A 12,597-nucleotide genomic window follows, 5' to 3' on the forward strand; every position below is an offset into this window, starting at 1 on the left:
GTTTATCAGAGCGTCATCCTCCCCCTCTCTATCCCGTACCTTCCTCCCTCCCTCCTCCGCCCCCCCTTAGTCCCTTCCTCCCCCTTCCTCCTCCTTTCCCCACCCCCTTCCTCTCTCCTGCCCCTCCTCCTCCTCCCCCCAGAGCCCCTTCCTCTCTCCCTCCCCTCCCTCCCCACCGCTCTCGCCGCGCCGAAGCCTAGAAAGTGAGATGCGCCAGGAGACAGCATAGCAGCTTTCGAGCAAACAAACACGCTCGTATCCCTGAGTTATGGCTGCCTTTATAACCTGCTTTGGCTTCTCGTCACCAAAGATACGCCGTCGACCTGCACGTGACGTTTTACATTTCCTTCGTTCTGTTCGTTTCGAGTGTCCCTCCGCCTCGCTCTGAACCCGCTAGCACGAAAAAAATAAACAAATAATTAATATATAAATAAACAATGAATATATAAATACAAAAAATAAAATAAATACAACCCAAATGTGGCTCCGAACCACCAGCTCTCCAGCAATGCCTGGTTCTCTGGTTCTCACTCTCTCCCTATTTCTACCGTTCCGCTGTGGTTCTCTGCGATCGCATCCCTCTTCTCCCTTCGTCAGCCTCTCCCGCGCCGCTCTTAGCTCTCCCTCGCCCAGCCAACGCGCCCTCACGCCCTTCCTCGGGGCCTTCGCCAGGGAGGACCTGTCCGCCCGCCAGGCTTCTGAACCTCTCTTCGCGGACCGTTGTGCGTGCGGATTTTTTTTATGATTTTAAGTCCTTTTCACTCCGCTTGTTATTCTACAGCACTTTCTCCAATATCATGTCTTCTCTGCCTGGCTGTCTGTATCTCTCTCTCTCTCTCTCTCTCTCTCTCTCTCTCTCTCTCTCTCTCTCTCTCTCTCTCTCTCTCTCTCTCTCTCTCTCTCTTTGCACACCCTTCTCCCTTTCATTCTTTCTCTCTCTCCGTCCCTCCTTTCCTCTCTTCCCTCCCTTTCCTTTCCTCCCATTCTCCTTCCCTATCCTCCCTATCCTTCCTTCCTTCCTTCCTTCCTTCCTTCCTTCCTTCCTTCCTTCCTTCCTTCCTTCCTTCCTCCCTTCCTTCCTTCTTTCCTTCTTTCCTTCTTTCCTTCCTTTCCTCCTCCCTCTCCCTTTCCCTATCCCTCTCTTTTCATCCCCTTCCTCCCTTTCCCTCTCGAACCTCCCCCCTCCCCTCCCCTTCATCCCCCCCCCCCTCTTCCCCTCTCCCCGCCTTCCTCCCCGAGTCGTAAAGCGTCGTCCCAGCCGACCTTCCGACATTCCTGGAGTAGCAGTCATAACGCCGGTCGTCTGCACTACCACATTCCACCGCCTTTTCCTCTCCTCTTTCACCCTTATTTCACTAAGTTTTTTTTCGGTTCCGTTTTTGTCTTCCGTCTTCGGTTTTATTCTCCATTTTTTTCTGTGGGGGTGATTGTAAATTCCCTTTCTGTGAGGGTGATTGCGAATTCCAAGTTATAGTTTTTTTGTTTTTTTTTAATAATCTATCATTTACACTTTCGAATTTACGGGAATTTTTAATAGGTTATAGCCATTCTAAACAGATTACTTTTTATGAAATTGAGATCCGCCATGAACTTTTTAAGTACATGTCTGATATTCAAAATTAATATCTAACAAGTACTATAAGCAAATTTGCAATTATATTCAACGGTTGCCAACCTGCCCACTACGCGCAGATTACAAGTACAGCCACGTTGTGTATAGCTCTTCACAATGCATCCTGAGTGCCTAAAAGTGTATATTTCTCCACAAACAATGCATCCTCAGTGCCTAAAAATGATCACTACCTTCCCCTCCATCGCACGCGCACCTCCTAACGAATCCACTTTGAACTTCCTCCTCCTCGTCTTCCTTCGTGGCGTCTGCTCCCTCGCCGACGCCTTCGCCCACCTGCCGGCCGACGGTGACGCTGCACTCGCCCCGCCGCCACAGCCTCCGCCATAAACCACACGCACGCCGTCGCCGCGACCCCCAACTGCCATCTCCGGGCGTCACCATTCCGAGCTCCGCCGCCTCCTGGGTCGCTATGACAACCAGCACTACCATGACAACCAGAACTACCATGACAGTCAGCACCACCATGACAACTAGCACCCCCTCCACCATGGCAATCAGCAACACCATGGCAACCAGCATCTCCGCCCGGCGACGCTGCAGTGGGGTCTCGGCCTCATTAGGAATGCAGCGCCGCCTCGCCCATGCCAGGACCTCTGTCATCGCTGCCAGGCTCGGCCACCAAGAGCCCTCCACACCACCTGCCATGCCTGCCAACTATGCATGGCCGCCCGCCTGTCAGCTGCATGGCCCGAGTGTGTCTCCGTGTATGTTTATCTGGGTTCCAGAGGCCTGTCGTCTGGATACCCGTTTGTTTATGTGTTTACTGCCTGTCATATCGCTGCCTCGGCTGATTTCATCTGCCGGCCTAGATAACGGCTTCTTTAGCTGTTCAGTTTCCTGCTTGCTTGTACGCCTACCTGCCTACCTACCTACTTATCCGTCTGCCTGCTTGTCTACTTGTCTGTCTGTCTGTCTGTCTGTCTGTCTGTCTGTCTGTCTGTCTGTCTGTCTGTCTGTCTGTCTGTCTGTCTGTCTGTCTGTCTGCCTGCCTGCCTGTCTGCCTGCTTGCCTGTGCACTTGCCAGCCTGCCCGAGTCCGAGTCCGTCCTGTCTGCTTGAATGCCCGAAACAACGATTCCGCCAGGCCAGAGCACCAGCGAGCCGCCAGGAGCAGCTTCCCTCCCAAGTCGTCGGCGGCGGCCGGACAGCCTCATCCACCGGAACGAGAGAATGCAAGCTTCCTTCCTTCCTTCTTTCCTTCCTTCCTCGTCGGCGAGAGAAACCGGCGCACATGTCACTCGGCCGCTCGCGGGTCCTCCCTCAGCATCATCCCGGCCGCGAATTGAGCGCACCGCAGCCGCCTCTCACTGCGCCGCAACATTCCTTCCTCCTCGGCCAGGCGGCAATTTCCCGCGATGTCACCTGTCTGCCTGCTTGCTTGTCGCTGTCATCTGCAGGCACTTCTGCCTTTCACTCGTGGACCCGCCGCTTCCAAAACCTCGCCTCCCTCCGTCCTCGCCGCCGCGCTCAGCCAGACGCTCTCCCGTGGCTGTAATTTCCTCGGGCATCGATCTCCGGATCAATTCCTGGTTCAATCTCCTGTTGATGGCGATATCGCCGCCGCTTCCCCAGAGAAGGCGTCCGTCACCGCCGCCTCAGAGGGGACTCGTCTGTGGCTTATCATCTTTTTATCGCCAAGCCAGCGCGTCTAAATGCGATTCGGACAAGCCTAATAACGCGGACACTCCCTCCTTATAATCCCTCCCCCATACATCCTTGTAATCGGCCCCATCCTTCCTCACGTCAAGCGATGCCTCGGGACCATGCCTCGCTTGTCCTTCACCCCCCCCCCCTCCCCTTCCCCTTCACCTAAATGCACCCCAGGAGAGCGAGGGGCCCGCCCACTGGACCCTCCCCTCTCCCTCTCCCTCCCCCTCCCTACCAACTTCTACAACCTTCCATTTCCTTCCTACAAGGGCCACAGTCATACAGGTAGGAAATAAATCTACCTTTCAGACCCAAGCACCTGTCATCTTCGCACTTCTCCCGCGCCCCGACCCTCCGTCAAGGAATCCCACTACACCAGCCCTCGTTTGTAAAGCACGAGGAATCGTGCTCTTGTGGACAAAAAGTACAACCTATGATAAAAGAAGAAAATTACGAAAAGAGAGCAAACAGTGCGAAAGGGAGTTACGTCATCGTCCCAGCTGGCCGACGTAAAGGAAGCATATTAAAATCTCGGACTTGCTTGCGACCAAGCAAACCGGAGGGCACCAGAATACGTCACGTCAACAGATGTTCAGCGCTTTCGTCCTATAATAACAATAATAATAACAAGAAAAAACACGCAATTCTAAATTTCCCCAAAACAACGCAGAAAATTCTAAATTCCGAAAACAAAGAGCCACATATAAATAACAATAAATGGTAATAATAGTAGGGAATTACCTGGCTGGGAATCCGACACATGGCCACTATCCACACCTGCGTGACGGAGACAAGCACTTCGAAAATCTCCCTCTCGTTACCATGGTGACGAAGTCTTCAAGCGCTCTGCCAACTGGAGACGCCAGTCGCACGCCACAGATATCGGCAAATTACTACTAATAGTACTACTACTACTACTAACAATAATAACAATAACAACAAAATGCGATTGAGAATGATGATGATCACCAGTTCAAAGAATTCTGGAGTACAGACGCGCCACGAAGGAAGGAAAGAAGGACAGAATGAAAGAAGGAAGGAAGGAAGGAAGGAAGGAAGGAAGGAAGGAAGGAAGGAAGGAGGGGAGGGAAGGAGGAGAGTTGAGAAGCAAGCAACACTCATTGACAAGGTCACTCACACTCCTACCGACCCTCCGGAAGCACAGGGCCCCGCATATACCCCTGAAGAAGTGGAAGGTCATTGTCGCATCTTAAGGGTACAGGGAGAGTGAGGAAGTGTGCGGGGCTGGGATAGGCCTAGGGGAGGAAGAGAAGGGGATAGGGGATGCGGGATGGAGGAGGTGGAATGGGGGAGGGGGATAGGGAGAGGGGAAGAGGGTAGGGGAGTGGAAAGAAGGGGAATGGTGAAGGGGGAGGGGTAAGGGCGAGATGTGGGGGAGGGTGGGGAAAGAGGAAGGGAGCTGGAGAAGGAAATGAGGAAAGGAGGAAAGACAAGGAAAAGAAGAGAAGGGATGGAAGGCTGAAGGGGAGGAGGAAGAAAGAGGAGAGGGGCGAGGAGGGGAAGGGGATGGGGAGGGAGGGGAAAGAGGAAGGGAGGTGGAGATAGAAAGAGAAGAGGGAGGGAGTAAGAAGGGATGGACAGGGAGATGAAGACCAAATGAAAAGGATAAAAGGAGAAAGGAGAAAAGAGAAAAGACAAATGAAAAGGGAGCTAGAGAGAGCGAGACGAAAAGGGGAGAAGGGGAAGTAGGAGGGACACTGAACCAGGCACAAGCACGTAATACCCCTCTTAGGCCTAAAACACAACGCACTTTACTCCAGGTCACTCTACAAAGTGGACACAGGTATGTGCCTCGGGATCGTACCTCTGCATTAACTTCCCTCAGACACGCCCTTCCTCTCCTCCGTGGGCGTTAGGCTGAAGAGCAAGGACGCGCGAGGAAGGCTGAACACTTATTTCATACCAGGTACATAATGCCTTTGACTTATTATGATTGTTTTCCTTATCGTGGTCGTTGTTTGTTGCTGTTTGTTTTTGATGATGATGATGATGATGTAGTTGATGCTGTTGTTAGCATTACCGTCGCCACTATCATCATTTCACTATTTCCCCCCTACCACTCTAATCAACCTACGTCAAGCACGGACAAGCAAGCACATTTGACACTTCAAACTGACTTCCGGAGAACTCGAAATTCGAAAGCCGAGCGCAACGTCAGCAATCGCAGCGAGGCGAGAGAATACCGACACCAATAACGAAAACCCCTTCAAGTAAACGAGCCCCGTTGCTTTACTTTCGCGACCTTCAGAGTCCCCGCAAACCTCCCTCCCGCTATGGAATCCGTGCGCGAAAGTAAAATCAAGATAAATTAATTAAGCCGAGTAATGAGCGACGGTTCGGCGCGAGCAATTACCTAGCATTCCCCCCCCCCCCCCATCCAATTTCGTTAATTCCCTCTTCGCCCTTAATGACCCCTTCCTGATGAAGACAATACATTACCCCGCACTAACCGCCCCAAGGCTCTTGCTCTCTCCCAAGACAGACACGAATACCAGCCTTTTATACCCATTTCCAAACGGGAAAAATAGCCCATATATATCCCCTTTCATCCGCGTTGCGTTTTATCCAATAGTTTCAGCTGATAACCGGCGTGAAGGTCAAGAGAGCCGTTCAGGGGGGAGGGGAGAGCAGCTGCACACATGATATAAAGCGATAAGGCTGTTACGACTCCTTGCTGCTGACACAACTCGGGCGCAGCTGTTACGAGACTTTCGCAGCGGCGAGTCACCTGCTCCGTGCTTTCTTTCCAGCCGACTCTCTTTCTCTTTCCTTCTCTTTTTAGCCTAACCGCCGGGGGGTGGGGGGGGGGGGCGAGAGGTGAAATGATCTTCCCTTGGGCCAATGGAAGCGTTTTATTCCTGGCGGCAGATCGATGATTCATTTATTTTCGCCCTTCTTGCCGCTATCGCCTCCCTTATCACCCGACATTCCTTTCATACTCGCGGAATCAGGACTTTACTCTGATAAGATTAGGATAAAAATCGGGGAGAGAGATAATTCGCTGTCCATCTTGAACTACTGATAACGCTACTGATAACACCAAGTAGATTTCTCATTCGCTCTCCTCCCCTCCCCCCCCCTCCCCCAAGTGAAATAACCAATCACATTATTTCAAAACTGAAATCAACAAAACTACCCTGTGACTCTATTGACCAAAAAAATAATACTATCAATAAGCACATCAAAAATACACCACATTTAATCAAATATATAAATAAAAATATATGAATGCAATTTAAAAAATCTGAATTATTTTTTTTATCAAACCCAAAAATAAAACAAAATAAGATAAAACACCAAAAAACCAAAAACAAACACTAACAAATAAAATGTAAAAATCTATTACTCACACAAAATAAAACACAGCCTAAGACAAGGCTCCTAAAATGTACTTACCCTTTTGGTCGCCTTGCTGTAAATCTTCATGATAGACGTCATGGTGATGTGCTCGAGGGAGACCAGGCCGTCCTCGAGAAAGTACTTGAGGCTTTCCCTTGCCTCCTCCTCGCCTCTCTTTCCTCGCCTTTTCTCAACGACACAAATACACTCACAGTCTTTCTTTTTTTTCTCTCTTTTTTTTATAACTAAAAGTGCTTAGAACTGTACACAAGGGAATGAGCATACGAGGCCATGTTTACACTATTTTTTTTCTAATTCGGACAACGAGAGTATTCGGACAACCCTTTCATTGACACGACCCCGCGAGAAAAAATAAAAATAAAATAAAAATAAAATAAATACATTAGCACGGCACTGCCAGAACCCTCGTCAAACAGCCGCGTATTTAAGTGTACCTCCCTCGCCAAACAGACTTCCAAGGCTTCTAACAAACACACAGATTAATTGTTCTTTCTTCATGGTAAGACCCTCGCCTTCCCCCTCGACATTCGTTCTTCCAAAATAATAAACGACAGAAAAGATAGAAAACACCAACAGAATAACAGATCAAAGAGGGTCAAACGTAAACAAATAAACAAAGCAGAAAAGAAAAAGAAACAGACGGACGTATGAATGAAGAGAAACCCGGGGCCTGAGTCACAGAGCGGGCGAGAAAGACTTCGAGCGGACGCCTTCTGTGGTTCCCCGGAGCTCCCGACATCTGCAGGGAAAACCTAGGCGCGCAGGAGAAAGCTCCGCGTCTTGAGGAACCTCGCCGATGTGAAGACGACGGGGGGAGGGGGGGAGGGGAGGGAGAGGAGGGAAGGAAAAGGGGAAGGAGAAAAAGAGGGGGAGGGAGAGGGAAAAGGGGAAGAAGGAGAGGGAGAGGGAGAGGAAGAAGGAGAAGGAGAGGGAGAGGGAGAGGGAGAAGGAGAAGGAGAAGGAGAGGAAGAGGGAGAAGAAGAAGAAGGAGAGGGAGAGGGAGAAGAAGGAGGAGAAGAAGAAGTGGAATGAGAGAAAGAAGAAGGAAAGTAGAAGGGGAGCGTAGACCTTCCGAACTTAGCACCTCGGGACTGACTGGCTTTTCGGATACTTTCAAACTTGAAATGATGCATGTATGTTCATACTGAAAAATGTGCATACTTCTAAGGTTTTCGCTGTACTTGAAACAATTTCTACGGATCGTGCGAGCATGATATCCCGTTTTGAACGTTTCCGCGACAAAAGCAACATTCGGACGAGCTAGTAGATCGACTTTTGCAACTTGCCAAAAAAAAAATCAAAAAAATCTTTAACCTTTGTATGAATAAAATATACTTAGTTTTTTCCTTTACTTTCATCTGTAACATGGACATTTACTCGCACCAACACCTGTTTCTATTGGGTGCCGCCCGCTCGTCAATATTATGGTCATTCATCCCGGTACATTCACTGCTTTGTGTTAAAAACAATCTCCTGATTAAAAGAGCATGCCGAAAATATCGAAACATGCGGTCTCTAAAGTCTTTTCTACGACTGTCCTTTGCCTTTCGTGCGTGGCTGATATACTACAACGCAAAAAAGATCACCATTACACCGTAATATTCACAAACAACAAATAATAGAAGGCGCTACCACGAGTAACACACTGTGTCCCACTACTGCCGAACTGAAACTGAGGCTCGCCGTACGTCCCGCGTCGCTCAACCTCCAGCGATTCAGCTCAGACAAACGTAGTGGACTCGGTTGCCAACTCGCGATAACGCAGCCGTCATTTCCCAACATTATCTTCCCAAATCACCCGATGGTGCATACTTTAACGAATACTTCCGCACTTCCGGCGTCGACGGAAATGGGGAGATATACGCATCGTATTTGAATAATATGCGCTTTTAAATCGCGTTATTTATTGGCGAACCGGTAACTCAAGTCTTCCCATCGTCCGAACACGCGCACACGGCATTCCCTCGGTGACTTGCATGCTCGAGTAAGTAGGTATCCGACGTAAGAGCTTCGAAGGCGTTATTCCTTGCTCAAGTGGGCATCCTGGCCATCGATCTGGGTAGAATCCAATGCCCCATTTAATCGCCTTTCCACCATTTCCGCATTAGAAGTGTTATCAGCAACTGCCGACTTTCAATATTCAGCCAAAATAACACTCAGTAAGGTAACGCGATGTCCTATTCCATATTGATGGGAGGAATCGGTAACCTAGGCTGCCGTTTTCCCAATATTAATGACACAGACGAGGCATAGAAAGCATCAGAAATGTTTAGCAGGTTACTACTGGCCTGAACCAGTTACCTCATTGCGCCCCGTCTCCAAATTGTTTCTTTAGATAACACACTTCGCTTTATCTCGAAAGAACGATTGCCTTATCGTCATACACATTACTATTTAATAATAACTAAACAAAATCATAAATCCCCCTTTACATTTTTTTTTTTTACAGACTTTCAGTCGGATTTGTCACAAAGGCTGAGATTCCCTTCACTCTCTCGAGGAAAAGGTTTGAATTCTTTAGAACGTAACACTTTTAGCTGTGGAATGACGAGTGCATTTCGCGTGTAAACAGTCGGGGTGAGATGTTATTTCTGTTCACGCCAGTAATGAAATTGGTGGTGGTGTGGTGGTGTGGTGTGGTGTGGTGTGGTGTGGTGGTGATAATGATAATAATGATGGCGATGATGATGATGATGATGGTAATGATAATTATGATAATGTTGATGACGGTGATAATAGAGATGTTGATGAAAATAATGATAATGATAATGACGACTATCATTAGTGACAGTGACGATGATGATAGTGATGGCAATGACGGCAATAATATCAAAGCGAAAGTCTTGAGGATATTTCAGTCACTTCTACTTCTAATATTCCTGTAAGCATTTATCGATACTCACAATCATTACCATTATCAATATTGACGAAAGCTTCGAAAATAGTAATTGTACAGAAGATACTAGAACTAAATAGCACACGTAGTTGTAGTAACGGAAGTAGACCTAGATGTAGAAACAGTAGTAATGATGATCATTTTGATAAGCACTACTGATGATAGAAACAGAACAATAGTTTACAACAATTTAACAATAATAAATATAAACACAATTGTAAATCAGAAGTACAGTAATAATATTGATAATCATGATGACTGATAATAACAGTAGTAACAACAACAACAACAATGATATTGAGAACAATATAATAATAATAATAATAACAGCAACAACGATGATGATGATAACAATAATTATAATAATGAATAACAAAAACAATGACAATGATGATAACAATAATCAAAACACCAACATTTACAACACTAACACCTAAACAGAGTAGAGCTCCCCCCCCCCCCCTCCCCCGAGGCAAAGGGGTCTCATCCTGATAAGAGCAGATCCCCCCTCCCCCTCCCCCCCTCTTAATCTGGAAGCGCTGTCCGAACCTCCCCCGGAAACCGAATGGCTACGGCTAGGTCTTCGTTATCACGTCATCCTTCCCTTCTTTTCCTTCTTCCATTTTCTCATCACAATTTTTTTTTTTCCTTTTTTTATATACTTTATCTTATCATTATGTGTATCGGTTGAAATAAAAGGAATGGAAGTATAGACTAATGACGGGGAACACACGTAATTATACAGATAATTATTGCAATGAACGAATTAGATACAAAAAAATAACATAAACCCAATAAAAGACAATAAAGACGTAAACAAGAACGATTATTTGTTTGTTTACACACACAAAAACATGCGAACAAAAAACAACATTACTGGTCAAATGCCACACCATTCCCTTGATCTCTACGTGGGAGCTGACCTTTAAGTGACATTTTCCACGAGATAAAAGGGGTAAATGAGTTATTTGTGTACAGAAAATAAGGCATTTAATACATACCCCACAAAAAATATGGTCTCATTAACTTGTGTCAATATTTTCAGAAGGGGAGAGGAGGGAGGGGAAGGGAGGGGAGGGGAGGAGAGGGAGTGAGGGAGGGAGGGAGGGAGGGATAGAGAGATAGAGATAGAGATAAAGATAGAGATAAAGATAGAGATACAGATAGAGAGAGATAGAGATAGAGATAGAGAGAGATAGAGACAGAGATAAACACACACACACACACACACACACACACACACACACACACACACACACACACAGAGAGAGAGAGAGAGAGAGAGAGAGAGAGAGAGAGAGAGAGAGAGAGAGAGAGAGAGAGAGAGAGAGACAGACAGATAGGCAGAGAGAGAGAGAGAGACAGAGAGAAGTGGAAGAAAAGGAAAAGTTAGACAGATAAACAGCCAAACATCCTCAGAGACACACAGCGACACCGAGCCCGAACGTGCGTGTCCGCCATCGCCCACTAGCACAGACATGAACCCCCCCGACGGCCTGCTACCGCGCCGCGTTCACTCCAGAGGCGACGCAGTAAGCTTCTTCCGGACAAAACCGGCCGAGTAATTAGCCTGCATCGCGCGTGACACTGTGACACCATCAGCGCCTTCTAGATACTGTACCCTTTTGCGTAATGATCCAAGGACACGACCATTGGCCAACAGCTCGAATGCCTTTGACGATAGCGATGAGGAATGTAGAGGACATCCCATATATATAATTTTCCCAAGTTCGTGGGGAATAAAACAAATATATAGATGAATGACGATAATTACATTAATAATAACATTAATATTAATAATAAAAGTAATGATAATAACCATAATAATAATATCAATAATAACGATAAAGGTAATGATAATAAGGATGGTTATATAATACTAATGATAATTATAATAATGACAATAACAATAATTAAACAACAACAATAATAATCATAATATCAATAGTATCATCATTATCATTTTTATTATCATAATTATTATTATTATATTATCATTATGATTATCAGTACTCTCACTGTTATTATCATAATTTCATCATCATTATTATTACTATTGTCACTATCATCATCCTCCTCCTCCTCCTCCTCCTCCTCCTCCTCCTCATCATCATCATCATCATCATCATCATCATCATCATCATCATCATCATCATCATCATCATCATCATCATCATCACCACCACCACCACCGCCACCACCACCACCATCATCATCACAATACACCAAACCACATCCTCCGCGAAGAGGAGAGAGCCAGCCAGACAGGCAGCATCCATCCTCATGACAGACACCACAATGTCGTGTTTTCCGACCTGTCAGAGCCATGACAATAACCGTAAGTTCTCTTGTGAAGCCTGGGAACAATATTGGCTCGAAAATGAATCGGTCTCTGGGTCTCAGAAGGTGCAAATAACACTCCACTGTGACAGATTCGATGTGAAGAAGAATGGTGAGAGAAGAGAGAGAGAGGATAGTAGAGAGAGAGAGAGAGAGGAGGAGAGAGAGAGAGAGAGAGAGAGAGAGAGAGAGAGAGGAGAAAGAGAGAAGAGAAGTGAGAGAGAGGATGAGAGAGAGAGAGAGAGAAAGAGGAGAGAGAAAAGAAGAGAGAGGAAGAGAGAGAGTAGATGAGAGAGAGAGGAGAGAGGGAGAGAGAGAAAGAGGAGAGAGAGAGAGAGGAGAGAGAGAGAGAAAGAGAGAGAGAGAGAGAGAAAGGGAAGAGAGAAGAGAGAGAGGGGAAGGGAGAAGAGAGATGAGGAGAGGACGAGAGAAAGAGATGGAGAGAGAGAGGAAAGAGAGGAGGAGAGAGAAAGATGAGAGAGAGAGAGGGGAAAGAGAGGAGAGAGGACAGAGGGGAGAGACAGAAACAGGAGACGAGGAGAGAGAGAGAGAGGTGAGAGAGAGAGAGAGATGTGGAGAGAGAGAGAGGAGAGAGAGAGGGAAGGTGTGTGAAGAGAGGGAGAGATTTAGGAAGAGGAAGAGAAGAGAGAGAGAGAGAGAGGGGAGAGAGAGAGAGAGAGAGAAAAGGAGAGAGAGAGAAA

At 47.0% G+C, this 12,597-nt stretch overlaps 1 protein-coding gene across 2 annotated transcripts in view; it reads right to left on the minus strand.

The window, feature by feature from the left end:
* The window catches only part of LOC125032218 (rhophilin-2-A-like), a 210,355-nt gene that overhangs the window by 81,402 nt on the left and 116,356 nt on the right, over window positions 1-12,597 (minus strand). Inside the window, exons 1-2 of one of the 2 annotated variants that reach the window (XM_047623319.1) lie at window positions 8,293-8,316; window positions 6,697-6,900 (exon numbers count right to left, since the gene is read on the minus strand). The exons of the other annotated variant lie outside the window; for it this stretch is intronic. Of the exons in view, the coding sequence (XP_047479275.1) occupies window positions 6,697-6,738 (42 nt within the window). The 5' untranslated portion in view covers window positions 6,739-6,900; window positions 8,293-8,316. Of the gene's footprint in view, window positions 1-6,696; window positions 6,901-8,292; window positions 8,317-12,597 lie in introns of those variants that run through there. 2 annotated transcript variants of the gene reach the window in all.

The sequence above is a fragment of the Penaeus chinensis genome, chromosome 2, assembly GCF_019202785.1.
Source record: "Penaeus chinensis breed Huanghai No. 1 chromosome 2, ASM1920278v2, whole genome shotgun sequence".
NCBI classification, from domain to species: domain Eukaryota; kingdom Metazoa; phylum Arthropoda; class Malacostraca; order Decapoda; family Penaeidae; genus Penaeus; species Penaeus chinensis.